The following is a 12,919-nucleotide window of genomic DNA, read 5'->3' on the forward strand; positions in this document are numbered from 1 at the left end:
GATAACCCCGGACAAATGTATTTACCCGTGTGGCACGAAGCATCCGTACCCTCTACACTTTCAAGTTCCGTCGTGTCGAAGAACGCCGTTAACCTGTTACGTACCCTTCAACCATGTACTGCATTCCACTTTGCTCTTCGCTCTGCTCATTTTCATAACTCTATGCGTCAATAGCTGTCTTGAAATAATTCTAAATTTTTGCAAATGCCAACTTTAATTCTAACGTTAAGATCGAGTACTAATAAGTATGTGTGTACATGCCTGTGTGTGTGTACAGTGTATACTATATTACAGAGTACAGCTATAGTATATGTACGAGTGGCAGTTTGAAAGCTCGCTTTCAGCTCGGCAAATGATTTCACCGAAACTTTTTCGTTTTGCGTCGTAATGAGAAGAAACTCGAGCGTAAACTTTGTGATTTCCTACTCTAGCTTTTTTTCGTCTTAAAAAAGCTCATTGGAAAGTTGAAAAATCTTACCAGTTGGTATTTTCAAGCAGCTGGGAATCAATGTGCGGTAAAGTTTGAATTACGAGTTCTCCCCAGCTATATTCTTGATATTATTGCTGTGCCAACTACTAGAGGCTGAAAGGGGCTGAAACCTATATATGCATGGAAGAAGATAAGATTCTTGTAAAAATAAAAACAAAGATGTCAGCCTGTGCTTTGCCCAGAGACTACGGCATAACAAACACCTAAAGGGGAGAAAGAAAAATGCATTTTGCTTCATGTTTATCTCTTTCTCCACGTCCTACGCTCACTGAATGCTATGTGACTCAAGTGACACGTGCTGAATTTCGAAATTCGCTCCACTTGCAATAGAGTCTGGCTGGCTTCGAATACACGCCCCTGCGCGCGCTCTATTCCTATATCATAAAATATAACTTCGGAGTCGATCCAATTTCCGCAGCCGAGATGAATTCGCGAATCGTCCAAATTTAAGGCGATGGCTCAACTCTTAATTCTATTCAATTTTATATACTATTTTCTACTTTATCATTTAATCCCGTCCGATATCATTTGCCCCTGCAACGTTTCCCTCTGGAATCCTGCCACCTGATTTGTTCGTATATATATATATACATATATGATCGTTGCGCGATTAAATATTCATCGGTCGATATTATATGTATACGTGCTGGTAGCAGCTATATGTACATATATCCTTTAAGCAAGTTTCGTTTCCTACAAATTTTATCGCACAAGATGTATACGTATACCGCTATATGTATATCTTTGCTGTAAGAAATTGAAAGGGATAGTGCTGAATGAACTTGAACGAGTAAAACGAATAGAATACATAGTAATATTTTAGAGGTTGGTAAGATGAGTTCGTGACTGAGGTACATAAGGAAAAGTTGGAGGGTATTCGTGTGTGAGATTTACCGTCCTGAGGGGGTTAATCCGTCATTGTCGCGTAGACCCTTCTGACAGACGAGAGGGTAATGGGTTATATAGGGAATAATTTTGGTAAGATTTTGCGATCATCTTTTAGTCATCATCGCGTACCTTGTCGCAGCGAATGTGAGGAGAGCAGGAACAACAGCTTATACTGATAGATGCAATTTTAACGTAAATCGAATATTATTCAAAATTAAAGTAATATTATTTTTTATATAAGAGTTTCCTGCAAAAATTAGCTGCTTGTTTTACTTTTTCGCGGTTATATTAGCTGGAGGGCTCGGAAAACTTAGCTTGTCCGTATTCTTGTCGAAGTTTTCAAGCGCAGCCAGCAATTCAGCGAGTTTCTGCCGCGAAGAGGCAGCAATTCCTTCTGAATTGCTAGCCACCTGTACTTACGTGCAAAACTATATATTCTTATGTTCAGCATGCTTTGGCCAAATGGTATGTGGCTTTCGCTTTCTCTTTTCTTATACCTATATTCATCGCAAAATTTATGTATAGCACAGTCCACTACACTTACATCTAAAAATCATCGATTTTTCAAGTCGGTTCTCTCGCTCTTCGTATACAAGTTTTAGTCCAACTGTGCAACCTTCTTTTCCATCGGTGAATCGGTGAATCGGCGAATCGGTGAATCGGTCAAACGGCAAATGCCATTGTGATGGTTCAATAACCAAAGTGGAATCCACCAACTATTCGTGCATGAAAACGACGTTCGACTTCGTCAAAACTACGGCCAACCATCGCATTCAAATTTCCACCATTTCTCTTTTCCTTGTGCAAATTCTTTCTGGCTGCATGCGAAACTTGTTCGAGATTTTATCTCTGTCGAAAATTATCTTCAATGTTTAGGTAGTATTTTGCGGTGTGCAATTGAGATTTGTTGAGACAAAAGTTTTGATACTATTTGGATAGTACGGCGATTCCCTTTGCGTGATTAGAGAACAGAATGGACGAGAGCGGAGACTCGACAAATATTTACACAAGATACTGGATTGTTTGCTGGACCATAGACTGTAGGTTGCTCCTCGGCAAAGATTAGCAGTCTTCGTTACGGAAGTACTTGGGAAAGATGACCACGCAAACTTTTCGATCGATATATAGCCGCTTGAAATCAACGAGGAAAGGCTATTAAATTGGATACCTATATCGATCTTTTCAGGCCAATAAGTCATTAACAATTAAATCCCTAGGCAACTCTATACAATTTTAATTTATTAGTGAATGTTGTGATATATATCAATTTTGCCAAACATAAAACTGGAATACTCCTCGTGAGCCTACGTCTAACCATACAAGAAATATATATATACTTCACTGTGGCCGCTTTTTGATTCAAGTCTCTTCTTTAGAAAGAAATCATTGGAAGAGTTATCGCGAGGATACGGACGATTAACCTCGGAGATTTTCCTGAATTTCTGCTTTCTTCTAATTCCATCAGAAGCGGATTCAACATTCATAAGCTCTTAATGCATTTTCCACAGATCGATTTTACAAACTTTTACTTTAATTTACTCGCTGTTCGTTAATTGAATAGATATTTCATCGCCGACTTATTAACTTCCGATTTTCGTCACCTTAATAAAGATCGACACACAGTAATATATGCTCCTACACGATAAATACACACAACGCACACACACACATACACACAGAAATATGTAAATATACCGTTGAGGTACTATACCTTCTTTGATACATAGCAAGTTTGCACGCCCTAAACATGTTATAAATTTAAACTAATTTATTCTTAAAGAATTATATATTAACATGATTAAACCGTAGCTTTGTCGAAGTACGTTTAAAAAAATCTTTCAAATTAAACCGAGCGAATTATATGCAACTCAGCTAAATCATTATCATGATTTTTTATTATCTCAAAATACAACTTTTCTTCTCCGACATCTTACGGAAGTTTTTACCCTGAGACCTGCAGTTGTTAATGTCAGCAACAAAGTGGACGTAATTTTGTAATGCATATAAACTTAAATAGCAATTGAAATATACAGGGGATTTTCCCAACAACACCATATAAAATTCTGTTATTCGACTACAGAACCATGCACATACCATATGCATTATCATAGTTAATAAAATTTTGAAATAATCCAATAGGTTTCTCCAATTTTTATGTAAAATGATCTATTGTATGTGTGTGTCGTATTTAATATAAATTTTTTAATTCGACAGATTTATTATTTGATTTAAATTAATTATGCATAGGTTATAAATTGAAATTAGGTTTAAGAAAAGCCTTTGTGATTTTACTTTAATTTAAATATTGCTCAGTCAAAAACCAATTTTATTCTTTTAAATAAAACATTCTAATGAAAGAAAATCATAATTTCTTGTAGTAGTAAACGTTTCCATTCCCCATCTACGAATATCTTGTTGTTGTTGAATTAAATTTTTATTCATTCATATCAAACCGTGTTTTACTCAGTATGAATTGAGGTTTTACAATATTAAAGTATATAGACACTTCATGACTATTTTCTGTAAAGAGCAAGGAGGTGGGGTTTTCTCGTTTATCCAAAATTTATTGCAAGTTTTTCACTGTATTTTATTGTTTTATCTTATATTTCTTGAAATCAAACCGATACTATTCAAGTACCTATACAAGTTATTCTATCTTATCTATTTGATCCTAGAATATAAAAAAGTCGCATATATTGAATATAGATATTATTATTTTTTACAACAAAGCATGCGTTGTCGAACCTAATCTTATCGTATATATGTATGTAAGTATATCTATATAAAAAGGAGTGCAGTTCGATTGTAATTGACAGAATTCAATTTACAGTGCCATGTCACATACCATAAAGGTATAGAGATTATATTTAAATATCAGCTCTTCAAATACACACATTTCAATAAAGCTTTGTAGTTACTAAAAAGAAAATGGATTTTGCATTGCTAAACTTATCTGTAAGTGATGTGTATAATATATATATATATACTACATAAATATAATATATTTTACCTTGAAATATATATACTGACAAGTTGTGGTTTGACAAACTCAGCTGGCTAAAACTTTTTGATTCGTTTGATCTTTAAATGGCATCGCTGACTTTTTACTTACCTTATTATTATTATTCTTGCAACTTTTAACTATTCAGCGGTAGTTGTTATATTAAAAAATTTGATTTGAGGTATAAAACATTATATACAATGTTTAGAATAACAAATAAAAAGAAGGAATAATTTTAACATTGTTTTATGGCAGTATGACAGAACCGGACAAAACCCTATATTTTTGTAATTACACGCTATTAAATATGACGTCGATATAGTTAAAGGTTAAGGTTACATTTTCTATATGTATATAGGCATCTATGGAGGGTTATGTGTCCTGTAGAATCGTAACTTTAATGAAGCGCAAATTTGTTGATTTATATATCTCTCTTGCTACATTAAAAAATGAAAGCGTGCATGCAAGCAACTAAGAAAATTATAATCGTTATAAAAAAGTTTGCCAGGATTGCTATCACAAGTATACATATAGGCAAAGAAATTTTTATTGCATTTTATTTACAGATATCGGGTGTAATTTCACGAATTAACTCTATTGCTGTATCTCAAATCTTTCCATGTTTAGGGGTTTTTTGTAACATTGATATATCTGAACCTCTTATATAACTTGTAGCAAGCCGATAATGACGCGTCATATGTACGATTCATGAAAACATTGTATTCCGATCCACGAATAGAATTTTTACAGCCTATAATTTTGCGAAATAGTGACCCGGAGTTGTCTTACAGATTCTACAATTTAACACGACCTAACATATTTCCTAACAGAACTTATTAACAGATTGTCTATACATGTCAATAAATCCCAATCACTTTAAAAGTTATAAAGTAACATTAAGAGTTTAATTCATCAAATGCGTAGAATTTGCAAAAAAACATTTCGAGTTTTGTTGCTCGAATTGATGATTGCTGTAGGAGTATATATGGTGCATGGACTTACCTAAAAAGACTTTTCTTAAATAATAACATTCTTCGTCATATATTGTATGTATTTTTTACAGAAAAGATTCATAACATCTATAATTATAACGTTGTCAATTGTGCTGGTGAAATCGGTCGAGAGATATGAGTTTGAAAATGATTTCAAAATGAATATACCAAGCTGTACCAACGAAGATGCAAATGTGACATTACGTTTACGTAATGCAGTTATAAGTACCATCGGCGATAATTTTATATCAAGCCCTACACTGACTTGTGTAGACTTAAGCAAAAATCAAATTTTAAATATAAGTAAAGGGTCATTTAAGGACGTCCCTAATCTGAAATACCTTAATGTAAGTCACAATAGACTACTTTCTACAAGTATATTACATGTTATAAACAGCCATTCTCAATTACAAGCATTAATAGTAGATTCTCAATACTTACACAAATGTGAATTACTCCGTAATTTGGATAAACCTTATGTCTTCCCTCAATTGAAATATTTATCAATGAATTATAATGGAATTAAAAATCTTTATAATGAGCTCGATTCCAAATGTGATGACTACAAAGGATGCTGTATTTACATAAATATGATATGCCCGGAGCTGAGTCATTTAGACATTTCAAATAATAATTTTCACGATATTGAATTCATTAATAGATTCAGCTTTAAAAACTTAAAGTACCTTGACGTATCTGGGAATTTTATTCAAAATATAAACTTGACTTATAAGGAACATTTGGTGCATTTAAATGCAGATCATAACAGTATTAAGTCCATAAGTTTTAATAATCACAAACTTGATGGATCGATTTACTTGAATGGCATGACGAAATTAAAGTACTTATCTCTTTCCTATAATGAAATACTGAGAATAGATATGTTTGCATTGGAGGATTTGACAGAGCTGGTGATATTAATGTTAAATAATAATCGTTTGACCAGCATACCCTCAAATAATTTTGCATTTTTAAAGTCTCTTAAGACTCTTAATCTCAATAGTAATAAGTTTAAAAGTGTTCCAAATTTATATAATTACTTGAATATAACAGAATTATTTATGGACCGTAACATGATTTCAAAACTAACAAATAATTCCTTTGCGAAAATGCCGTTTTTAGAAACATTATCTTTAAAAAATAATAAAATTAATTTTGTGGAAGAAGGAGCCTTCACTGGTTTGTATTATTTAAAAGTACTGGACTTATCATATAATACAATAAATCAATTGCCGCTTGATTGGAGCTCAGGTTTCAATAATTTATATTATCTAAACTTGAATAGAAATGATTTCACAAATTTTGAGGCTTTATCTCTTAGTAAATTAACACCTGTACTCAATTTAGATTTACGAGAAAATCTTATAAAGAATATTACTAAGCGTACTTGTGATATTTTCCCGGAATATATGACGATAATGTTGTTAGACTAATCTTAAGTATCTTATGTAATGCATTAATTTTTAACTCACTGTATGTATAAGTAACATTGGCTCTGACATACCTGTACTATATATTGGGTTTTTAATGTAATAAATAGACAAACGAAAATTGTAAATACTTATATAATAATGCTTGTTATTTTAGCATTTATACTCGCAAGAAAATGATAAAAATTGTATATAGATTTACTAATAAAATTCTATGTGCAGATGTAAAAATCTAAAATTATTCAAATTTTCGATGAATATGTGGATTTTCCATGTTATGTCAGTTTTGTTAGGTTTACATTACTTAATCATTTGGAGGAAAGCTTGAACCTGACAAAAAGTCAGCAACTCTGCAGAAATTAAGCAATATTATGGTAACTAGGAAGTCTCAATGTTTTATAGAAGAAAGCTTGGTTAAATGAAATTCTCATCTTGAATGGTGCCAGGTGTACAGTCGTTTTTTCTATATTATTTTTGCTTGTGTTACAAAAACCGAGTTTATTACAGTGATACTTTTTTTAAATGACTAAATTACTGAAATTTTATCTTAATTTATCATTGAGTGCAATTCCGTACATATACTGCAGTTATTTATTAGTTTCGCGCACTAATTGCATCGATCAGGTTAAACATTAATTAGGTAATGAGCTGAAAAATTGAATCGATTTGATTATAGCGTTTTAATAGCTAAGGGATTGAAAAAAAAGTAGCTTTTTAAGATATACGTTGCAGTAAATAATGTAATGCGATTTTAAATGGAGCGCAATCAGAGTTGTTGTATTTTTTACTTGGTTTTAAATCCAGAGGTAAATTGGTAATCAGTTTGCGGACAGAAATGCTGCACAGCAGGTGCACTAATGATTTAAAAGTCTACAGCACCAATTACTACAAAGCTAAACGCAATTAAATTCGACCGATCACTAATCAACTACTTTATTACATATAATTGGCGCTCGTATGCGCAATATTAGATAATGAAAAGCGGTATTATAAATAACGTTATTATCATTATAATTTGACGTTGCTTGAAAAATTTAATCTAGTCGATTTAATCTTCACAGCAGGAATCATTAATTTTCATCAAATTGACAGGTTGAGCGATCTTCAAGTTCTGCGAGAGCTCGTTAATTCAGAAGCTTGATAAAATAGTAAGAATGAAGAGCTTCGTGAAGAGTTTATCACGATAAATCGTTTCGCTCTTGGTTTTTTGCTCCTTCTCCCACGTCGTTGGGACAGAGATTCTCATGCAGACTGAAGGAGTCCTCTAAGGAATTCATTTTTGCCTTTGTTCGGTGCTCCCCCGAGAACCCTTAAACCAAATTCACTTTTCTACTTTTTATCAAACGATCTATCGAATCTTTAAACTGGTTCCACTTGTATATTCATTTGTGGTGTGTTCTTTATACAAGAGTTAAGGAAGATGTATAAAATGTTGAAAATAGACAAACAATAGGAGCTATGTATATAGCGCGTAGTACCATATCGACATTTCAATCTTACTCCCTGCTGCGAGCTATAAGGCCGCGTAGTACCTATTCAAAGGGCAAATTGTGAAGGTAAAGAGCAGTTTAATTCGCGTTCAGCATAGAGAGAGAGAGAGAGAGAGAGAGAGAGAGAGAGAGAGAGAGAGAGAGAGAGAGAGCTTACACATCTTCTTCAGCCAGCCTACGTTCCGATGTCTGTTTGCTGTTCATATAGGGGCCCTATACTTGAAAACCCCCCTGCGCGACTGCATCGATCATATGGCTTGTGTCTAAATGCTCTTCGTGTTTCGCGGCATGCTTCCCAAGAGACACGCGCGGACCACGACTAATCCAATTTCAATGAAAAGGACGGCTAAGCAATGAGATTTATCGGTATATACACGTATATATGCTCCAAATGGGATGTTGAACGTTTACGGTGGTATAGGGATAGGGGATACAATGGTACACGAGAATATCGTAATCCAGACGTTGCTATACATAGATAACCGCATGCTTTGCGCACATGATCTCAATCTGCCGCAGCTGTTAGCTCAAGTTCAATCCTTAAAGCCAGTAACTAAATTCGATAGCATGCCATTTCAACAATCTTTCTTCCCGAGTATCAACGCGTCTCCTGCATGTATTTAATTCTATATACACAACCGGTACAAGCTAAACATGTTCTGTGTGCGCGTGTGGATTAAAAAGAAAGAAATACTATATCTATACCGTCCCAATATTTGTACGCGCCAGTTCAGTCTTCTGATCTCTGTATCGCTTCTACTTGTATGGTAAATATCACACACGAGTACAGCTACTACCAGATCTCTCTTTTTCTTGAAATATTTATTTCTCATTTTATGCCAATGAGGACCTCATGGATGTTAGCATTGGGTTTTATCGCTTTAGAAGGTGCGGGCGCGAATCGGAACGTTAAGAATAAGATTGTTACTTTATAGCAGAGTGAAGACTTACCGATTTTGACGACCGAAGGTAAGGCTTTCGCCAGCTGAGTCAGCTGAAGGACGAAAACACAAGCTAGTAAGCAGCCCAGATTCATCGCTCATCTCGAAAACCCAATCGCGCGGTCTCTCCGTGCCCCTCCCGTCGACACACCGTGATCCGATTACCTTTTCACGTAAAGCCAGACCACTTGAATACACGTAGAATCTCCAAATACACCTGAAAGCATATCATATTCTCTTTAGTAGAATTTCATTTTTACAGAATATATATTTCATTCCACATTTATGTGTCTCGAACAAAGTAAATCTATTACTATATGTATTTAATAGAATCGATCGGATTTCATATAGAAACAAGAAAGGGACATTTGGTACATGCGATAAATGTATTGATTATAATTCTCTGTAAAAGCCTTTAACACTTTTTATTACCATACGGATGTTTGATATAGACACGAAAATGTGGAAGGAAAAAAAGTAGGGAGGACTGTGGTTGTGTGGAAGATGCATGGTACTTTGTGAAATTGTGCGTAATATCCATCTGCGCATGAGAAAAATGTTTTTAGTTGTAATAATACGAAAAGCGCATTCCTTTTCTTGAAATTCGATTGAAATTCTGCTTCGTCTTCGACGCTTTCAAGTAGATGCGAAGACCTTGTGACGCTAGTTGGTACATACATAGATGCCATCCCTCGGAAATTTGCATTTCGACGAGTACCTACTACTAACTCTAACGTCGAGTGTCCTCCAGACGAGAATTTATCGTTGTGTACCAAACTCCCTCGGCAAAACGAGCTTCCAGCGTTGAAATAATTTCCATAATTTTCATCCTGAAAGACTCGTTTATTCTTGGCCACTAATACCACAGCAATTAATTTGCCAAAAAAGGAGCTTTTATATTGTACGTGGTATAAGATGCTACAAATGTTGCTTAATTTACCAATTTCACTTATGTTCGACAATTAATTAAGTAAATTTACAGTAAAATCATTCATTTCGGCAATTTACGCAGATATTGCTCCTGGAATTTGTAGAAATTGCAGACGTTTGCTCGCACACCATCTGTCTCTGATTGATATACTCTTTGCTACCATGAGTTGGTAAATGGATTGGATCGTGACGAACAGAGTGCAAGAAATTTATATAAGAGATTAGATTCAATTCGTTTCGGTCTTTTAGACTCGACCAAAGGCAACTCTTGACAAATGGGATTTGTGGAATAGAAGACGATTACAGCAAGTAACCGAATGGAAGACGCTTTGCATCTGTGCTTCCCTTGTATCGAACAATCAGGTCAGCTGCTTCCATGTAAAGATAAAAACCAAACGAATAAGAAATTGAAAATATCGTAAGACTGCGACGGTGAGTGAAGAAGGTAATCCTCCTATATTGTTTTCTGCCCTACGGAACTCTCATTCGCCATTTTACTCCAGAGCGAGCTTTCCCCTGCGCTTTGTGGTACAACGCTTTTGACTACTTTCTATCGCGTATATACATGGAATGGATCGCTGTAGCAGGGAATTGTTTGCAAAAATAATTATAGAAAGCATGTACACGAGGCAGCATATCATATGGTATATATACATATACTTCATTTACGCGTTGATCCGCATAGTGAGTGATGCGCTGGAAAGATGAAATAACGCAATGTTTAACGCGAAAGCGAGAGGGACGAGGAGCTGCAGGATATAGCCGAGGTGAAAGATTTTCAAACCTTCCAGACTGGCGAGTTTTGCAGCCAAGTGGTAACAAAGAAATCACGTCGAAGCTGAAAATGTGCTAGGTAACGACTTTTATGCTCGCTCGATGAAAGAAAGAGAGTCACATCGAATTTTCTTTTCAAGCGAAAGTAATGAAACACTGCGCGGAAACAGCCGGAAGGTATTCTAGTCATCGTGCGTGGCGTGGCGTGGCGTGGCGCGGCGTGGCGCGGCGCCCGGAAAAGGTGCAAGGGGCTGCTCCACTAGTAATTCAGAAAAAGAGTTAATTAATGTGTACTCCCTGCTACTCTACACGCCCATATATAGCTCTAAATTCAATGGCCGATTTCTTCGTGGACCGAGAACTTGGAGTTTTTATATAGGGCTCGCCAAGCAGAAACAATAGCGCGCAGGACTTTTAGTTCACGAGTCAATGTCGTAGATTCACGAGCGTGGCGCGCTATACGCTACCAGCTTGCAGACTGGCTGGCGACTTTCCACAGCTATATATATGTATATTCTCCAGCAGACTCCATGGGGTCCTGCCGGAAACCTCGCTAAACTACAATGAAAAAATCCTGAAAGGATTACCACTCTCTCCTTTTCTACTTATTGCGTGTGTGCCACCATACTTCTCCTTTTTTGCAATCTAAAAACTTGGTCTTTCCAAGGACGGAACAATGAATCATCTGGAGAAAACACTTTCGATTCTCTTGGATGGTCAAAAGCTGCTGCAGGATTTTGGTCGAAAGAAGATTTCGTAAAGTCGCAATTAGCGAATGGGAGAGGGGAGCAGGGATAAAGTTTCCTCGTTGATAAAAAATTATCCTGCGTAATAAGCTCCAAAGTAGAAAGGCAATTTCTTTCAGGAAAATTCTTCCGATTCATTTTCCGTCGCGCGCAGCTCGCTTTAATCGCCTCGTTTTATTCGGCGATAATTCCTCGCGACCATAGAAACGCCTTTATCATACGGGTGGGAGGAGGATGAGGAAAGGCAGAGAGGGGGGGGGGGGAGGGGAGCTAGAGATGCATGAGCGGCAAGGGAAGAAGGTGATCGTTCTGAGAAAAAGTTTCACGGGAGGGTTGAGAAAAGGGAAAGATAGGAGGATGAGGAGAAAGATATGCGTTCGTTAGTTGAAGGGACGAGGAAGGTGTAATGGACGAATAAGAAAGATGGAAATAGCCCCGAGAGAGATAAGCAGAAACGGAGAAAAGAAAGACGGACACCTAGCTCCATCCACTTCGACGTTTCTTGAATATATTTTTCCCTCGCCCCCTCCACCACTCGCCTCTTTTGTGATTTATGGTACTCTGAAACATCTTTGTCGTCTTCTCTTATTACAGTTTCTTACAGTACCGATATTTGAAGAAAAAAAAGTAGCTATTGTAGCTTGACGAAACCCGTTGCGTAAAAATTATTTTCCTCGTCACGATTGTATAGTTTAAAAGACAAGTATATTCTACCAACGTTGTAGATTTTAAAGTTTTTAAAAGCTCTTCTTGTCACTATTTTAAAAAATCCTCTCTTATTATAAGACCTGTCAACAAAGTCTTTTGTCATATTTTTGCTCGCATTTTGACGTAAAATTCATCTTTCGAGCGGAATCAATTGATTAAAATGCTACAATTGAATAGTTAAAAAATATTTTCGTCTAGTACTCACTGATAACTGCACAATTGTTTACAGTTATTATTTCCTACTATTGATATATCGGAAATATATATTACATGTAATTGATGTAATTTGGTAATGAGAGTTGTTAAGCTTATTGATTGTTGGTGCAACGGTTCATAGAGTGAGTTATCCTAGTGCCCCTACTGATTCATTTGGTGAAATTTCTAAATTTCATAGACGACAGATCCTCTCCTATCATATTCTTGCCGCATCAAAACTAAGTCTTAACATAACAATTCTTGCTAATATTGAATTGCAAAGCAACTTTGTCGGCTAGCAATACAATTAAGTTCTTTACAACAACGTGAAAAG

General features: G+C 35.7%; 2 protein-coding genes across 5 annotated transcripts in view; one reads left to right on the forward strand and one right to left on the reverse strand.

The window, feature by feature from the left end:
* Positions 1 to 12,919, reverse strand: part of LOC136782503 (glutamate receptor ionotropic, kainate 2-like) — a 72,576-nt gene that overhangs the window by 57,986 nt on the left and 1,671 nt on the right. For all 4 annotated transcript variants that reach the window (XM_066741966.1, XM_066741964.1, XM_066741963.1 and 1 more), the window contains exon 2: positions 9,243 to 9,449. In XM_066741966.1, the coding sequence (XP_066598063.1) occupies positions 9,243 to 9,327 (85 nt within the window). In that variant the 5' untranslated portion in view covers positions 9,328 to 9,449. The remainder of the gene's footprint in view (positions 1 to 9,242; positions 9,450 to 12,919) is intronic.
* Positions 4,196 to 7,045, forward strand: LOC136782506 (protein phosphatase 1 regulatory subunit pprA-like). Its single transcript, XM_066741976.1, has 2 exons — positions 4,196 to 4,333; positions 5,443 to 7,045. The coding sequence occupies exons 1-2, from the start codon at positions 4,307 to 4,309 to the stop codon at positions 6,802 to 6,804; spliced, it is 1,389 nt and encodes a 462-aa protein (XP_066598073.1). The 5' UTR covers positions 4,196 to 4,306; the 3' UTR covers positions 6,805 to 7,045.

Source organism: Prorops nasuta, unplaced genomic scaffold (genome assembly GCF_024137725.1).
Source record: "Prorops nasuta isolate Cenicafe-Biocafe unplaced genomic scaffold, Cenicafe_Pnas_1.2 PNAS00027, whole genome shotgun sequence".
In the NCBI taxonomy this organism is placed as follows: Eukaryota; Metazoa; Arthropoda; class Insecta; order Hymenoptera; family Bethylidae; genus Prorops; species Prorops nasuta.

What these genes read in the sequence shown, in the direction of transcription:
- LOC136782506 (XM_066741976.1), top strand. Translation starts at nt 4,307, where the DNA reads ATGGATTTTGCATTGCTAAACTTATCT. An exon ending in TTGCATTGCTAAACTTATCT is followed by an intron (nt 4,334 to 5,442) that starts GTAAGTGATGTG and finishes TATTTTTTACAG; the next exon opens with AAAAGATTCATAACATCTAT.